This window comes from Gadus chalcogrammus, chromosome 12 (genome assembly GCF_026213295.1).
Source record: "Gadus chalcogrammus isolate NIFS_2021 chromosome 12, NIFS_Gcha_1.0, whole genome shotgun sequence".
NCBI lineage: Eukaryota > Metazoa > Chordata > Actinopteri > Gadiformes > Gadidae > Gadus > Gadus chalcogrammus.
Genome location: NC_079423.1, coordinates 3,943,249 through 3,948,600, shown reverse-complemented (window position 1 = coordinate 3,948,600; position 5,352 = coordinate 3,943,249). Strand labels below are relative to the sequence as shown.

The 5,352-nt window shown below is 48.7% G+C and overlaps 1 protein-coding gene across 4 annotated transcripts in view; it reads left to right on the top strand.

Moving 5' to 3' along the window:
• Window positions 1-5,352, top strand: part of kita (KIT proto-oncogene, receptor tyrosine kinase a) — a 27,821-nt gene continuing 22,469 nt past the window's right edge. For 3 of the 4 annotated variants that reach the window (XM_056604000.1, XM_056604002.1, XM_056603999.1), the window contains exons 1-3: window positions 1-303; window positions 3,940-4,194; window positions 5,088-5,352. The exon at window positions 5,088-5,352 is cut by the window's right edge and continues 20 nt beyond it. In XM_056604000.1, coding sequence (XP_056459975.1) covers window positions 249-303; window positions 3,940-4,194; window positions 5,088-5,352 — 575 coding nt within the window. In that variant the 5' untranslated portion in view covers window positions 1-248. The remainder of the gene's footprint in view (window positions 304-3,939; window positions 4,195-5,087) is intronic. The other variant, XM_056604001.1, reaches the window with a different exon arrangement.

Sequence of the window (5,352 nt, the reverse complement as noted above, 5' to 3'; positions counted from 1 at the left end):
AGCTGCATTGTTCCCGGGTGACGGGCGATAGGATACTCGTGTAGACCGGAGCTCAGCATCACATCACTCTGCCGCTGAAGGCTCGCTGTGAGAACACAACAGCAGTCCACCACCTCACAGTCCACTTGTAGGAGCCGTCCAACGCAGTGCTGGTAGTGTAGTAGCCCGTCGAGACGCAGGGGGATCGCCTTCTGGAAACACGCACACACACACAGGCGCACCTCCGCCTCACCCATGGACTTGTAACTATGGAATACCACTGGATATTGTTTTCTGTCGTTTTGCAGTTAACCATTCATCCAGGTAAGTTGTTCCTTGGTTGTTTTTAAGTGGACATGTCGTAGACGTAGCCTATATGCTCTTGCTTTGTGTACAGCGGGGTTTGTTGTGGTATTGTACATCCTTGTTATTATGATATTGAGGAATTCCTGGAGCGTCACCACCTTTCATTTGTATTTCACACATCTGTTTTCTCGTTTCGAAACAAATGACCTAAGTTAGTGAGGAGGATCTCTTGGATTGAGTTTCATCCCCATACCAGAGTGCGAGTGTGTGTGTGTGTGTGTGTGTGTGTGTGTGTGTGTGTGTGTGTGTGTGTGTGTGTGTGTGTGTGTGTGTGTGTGTGTGTGTGTGTGCGTGCGTGCGTGCGTGCGTGTGTGTGTTTGAGCGTGCGTGCGTACGTGCGTGCGTGCGTGCGTGCGTGTGTGTGTGTGTGTGTGTGTGTGTGTGTGTGTGTGTGTGTGTGTGTGTGTGAGTGTGTGTGTGTGTGTGTGTGTGTGTGTGTGTGTGTGTGTGTGTGTGTGTGTGTGTGTGTGTGTGTGTGCGCGTGTGTGTGTGTGTGTGTGTGTGTGTGTGTGTGTGTGTGTGTGTGTGTGTGTGTGTGTGTGTGTGTGTGTGTGTGTGTGTACTTTAAAAGTATGCCAAATGGGACTTAATGAAACTTGACTACAGGACACTGGAGCTGGCGCAGAGATGCCGTGGAGCTGCGCTCAATTATTCATCTCCAAAGAGAAGACAATCTAGAATTGCATTTTGTTAATGAACCAATGCTGGTGCGTTTTGTTTTTTCAATAGTTCAAACTGTTAGTCAACACATACCTGTGTGTTATGCTTGGCTCGTATCAGTTGTTGATGGTGAGTTTCTACCAGATAAGCCCGCGGAGCAACAGGCTGCGGGCTCTTCCGAACACAACTGTCCTTTTCCATAGAATAGGCCTGTACCTGAGAGCCATGCAAATAAGCACCGCCGATACCGATCGCAAACTCCTTTTTTTTCTTCTTTTTTTTAAGTGCACACCTTTCGCCACAAGTCAAGTGTGATTGCAATGAGGCGATCAGGGCTCAGTGTTGGGTGTCCCATGAGAACCGGAGCCAGCACTGGAAGCAACTTAGAGGAATAACTCAGAGCTCTGTGGAGCAGAGCGGCGCGGGAGGCGTTCTTCCCCTTAAATGGTTCTGCGTAAAGTTATTTTGCTTTCGGGCTGCTGAAATATTCAATATTCGTGGCCGATTATGAGGGTTTTTCTCACACACAAGACAACACGCTTCGTCTTGTTTTATTTTCTAGTGACAACGTTGCAGTGTAAACATTATTACCTTATTATTAGAATTATTGTAGGCCTGATTCCTAATGATGTCTGGAAAATGTTAACAAAATGTTGAGTTCCTGCGAAGTAAGCCAACATATTGTTTCCTTATCATTATTGTTTGTGTGTGCGTATGTGTGTGTGTGTGTGTGTGTGTGTGTGTGTGTGTGTGTGTGTGTGTGTGTGTGTGTGTGTGTGTGTGTGTGTGTGTGTGTGTGTGTGTGTGTGTGTGTGTGTGTGTGTGTGTGTGTGTGTGTGTGTGTGTGTGTGTGTGCGTGTGTGAGAGAGAATTGGAATGTCTCGGGGCCATACACAAGAGCCGTCATGTGAGCGAGGCAATAATATTTGTCTCAAGTCTATTTATGCACAAACAATTGAACAATGGTTTCTATTCATGCGTGTAAAATACTATTTCACCTTATGTTGCATGCTTACATATGATTACACAGATTAACCCTTATTTAACAAGGTCTAATGTTTTTTTGTAAGGGTATCATGTAGGGCTACGGTTTGCAGTTACATTTATGTCTACTCCAATCTTTATATTTTCCTCACATGGTCATTTCATTACAGTGCATTGTATGTGACGGTAACATTTTAGTGTATCATCTCAGGTTAACGATATCTGCTTCGCATCAGGGCCCTTGGAGTTGGTACGTGTGGATAGATAAAACACTTCTCTAATTGTAATTCTGGGCGTAGGCAAGGTCCTTCCGATAACACAGAGATAGAGAAGAAGCTACTATCACCTTGTGTCTGGGTTTATTTGTGGAGCCCTGGATCACAGTTCCAGTCTGAAAGGCCTTCACAGCCGTACATTACATAACTTCCCCCTAGACACAAGCCTGTTAAAGCAACCAGAACTAATAGGGACTAGTGGGGAGCCAGTAGGGGGAACAGGGAGAAACCTAGCGAGGGATCACATAGTGTGGGGTCGGTCCAGGAGTTCATCAGTACCATAGCAACATTACAATTTATTTAAATTCCAAAAATGAAGGCATGAAAACAGCCAGAGATTACAAAGAAAGGAAAATGTCTGATAAAACAGGATAACAACCATGATTATTTCCTGCAAACATTAGTTAAATATAGGCACAGTAAGTTGCTATGCATTTGTTTTGTTCCTTAGAAGCTCGGGCACAAGATTCGTTTTTTCTGTGCATTGAACTTACCCTGACCCTAACCACACCAGTCCCCTACCTCAACTTTAATGCCTCTAACTGAACACCAAATGTAAACTTTTTTAACCTAAATGACACAAGTGGCTGTAGAAAAAGAAACCTTTACCAGGTATCCCTATAGTGTTTATGTTAGTGTCAGAGTCTGTTGGTTCAATAGTGTTGTAGCTATTCGGTTCGTTAGTTTGTTCCCTGTTTGTTTGGCAGTTACTGGAAGGTAAAGTGTTCAAATCTCAGAGGAACATTTACATTTTAAAATCACGAAAAAAAAGGGAAAAACAACACAATAATATAAACAGAGACAGACTTGGCAAGTTCATTACTGATTCTGCTCTTCTTTGCTGCTTGTTTTTGTTGTTCTATGTTTTTCTGCTACTGTGACGCCCGCATTCCTCATCTCGAATGTTCATCTTATCGCCAATGACAAATAACTTATACTATAGATATTGGTCAGCAAAACAAATAACTTGTTGTTATGATCAGTTGCTATGATCACCAATGAAAGTCATCATTAATGAAAATCCATTTTCATTATTCAATTAAGAGCCCAAATTATGAATCCATTGAGAATATAAAATGATGATCCATAATAATAACAGCGACAATTTATTCTCCATTTCACTATCTATCAATCTAATTGTATAACTTCTCTTCCTTCCTCCATCCATCCCCCAATCCATCACTCCATCCCTCCATCCCTCCATCCCTCCATCCCTCCATCCCTCCATCTATCCTTTCCTCCATCCCTCCATCTATCCCGTCCTCCAACTATCCATCAATCCCTCCGTCAATGCATCCATACCCTCCACCCCTCCATCCTTCCATCCACCCATCCATCCACCCATCCATCCCTCCACCCCTCCGTCCCTCCCTCCACCCCTCCGTCCCTCCCTCCACCCCTCCGTCCCTCCCTCCACCCCTCCGTCCCTCCCTCCACCCCTCCGTCCCTCCCTCCACCCCTCTGTCCCTCCCTCCACCCCTCCGTCCCTCCCTCCACCCCTCCGTCCCTCCCTCCACCCCTCCGTCCCTCCCTCCACCCCTCCGTCCCTCCCTCCACCCCTCCGTCCCTCCCTCCACCCCTCCGTCCCTCCCTCCACCCCTCCGTCCCTCCCTCCACCCCTCCGTCCCTCCCTCCACCCCTCCACCCCTCCACAACTCCTTTGTCGGTGGACCAGGGCGTCCCAGGCCAACCATCGCCCCGGGTGGTGCTCACCTGGTGGTGCCCCTCAACAGCCCCCTCAGCCTGCGCTGCTCCGGCCAGCGGGTGGTGCAGTGGCGGCGGGAGGCCGGGTCCCGGGTTCGGGGGGAGGTGAGGACCCCTGGGATGTCTGTCCTCCACGTCCCCCGCGCCATGGCTGTCCAGATGGGCCGCTACGTCTGCCTGGAGGAGAGCACCGGGGAGCAAGCCTCCATCTACGTCTACGTGAAAGGTACTGGAGGGGTGTGTGTGTGTGTGTGTGTGTGTGTGTGTGTGTGTGTGTGTGTGTGTGTGTGTGTGTGTGTGTGTGTGTGTGTGTGTGTGTGTGTGTGTGTGTGTGTATGTGTGTGTATGTTTGTGTGTGTGTGGATGCTTGTGAGAGACCAAACGAGAGATAGACCAAACAGGCAGAGTGAGGGAGAGAGAGGCAGACTGACGGAGTGTGAGGGACAGACAGAAGCAGATGGAGAGACAGACGGACAGACAAACAGAGAAGGAGAGAGACAGGCATACAGAGAAAGAGACAGAGAGACAGCAAAGGCAGAAGTATTTTACTGTGTCTACCTGTAATGCTGCAGCGTGACTGTAATCACCTTTAGTGTAACAGGATGGGGGGTAATGTAGGCGGGGGTGTTGGTAGTTCAAGGTGAAATCATGAACCGGAACACAGTCTACTACCGTTGACAGGTAGTGTAGACGGCGTGGATCGATGGCACACAGAATAACTTTTGTTTGCTTCTGAAGCCTCTTGTTGGTTTGGCTTCCTGCCATAACTGGAGGGTAAAATGTTTGCCTTGTACTGAACACCCTGGGTGGAGTGTGTGTCTGCGTGTGCGTGTCTGTGTCTGTGTGTGTGTGTATGTGTGTGTGTGTGTGTGTGTGTGTGTGTGTGTACATGTGGGCGTGCGTTCACGTGAAAGAGCAAGGCACCAGGTATTTTGGCACCACTGCCGGTAGTGGAACAAGTCTGTTTATTCTTAGTTAATAGTCGAGATCAACTGCGAACACTGACAGCACAGTGCCTACGACCAACGGCCAATCATCCCTCAAGAACCCATGACATGAATCCCATGGTGTGAGGATCCATATTCCATTGAATAATCCATTGCCCATCTTCGCCTGCAGACCCTGACAATGCCTTCCGGAGGTCCATCGTGTTCAACATCCTGACGCGAGTGGGAGACAGCGTCTCCATTCCCTGCCTGGCCACCGACCCGGCCCTGGTCAACCTGAGGCTAGAGACCTGCAAGGGCCGGGCGCTGGCCCCGGGCCTCCAGTACTCGGCCACCCTGGAGGCCGGCGTCACCATCTACAGTACGGAGAAGGCCTTCGAGGGCTGCTACGTGTGCAGCGGGCAGCTGGGAGAAGCCGAGGTCCGCTCAGGCTGCTA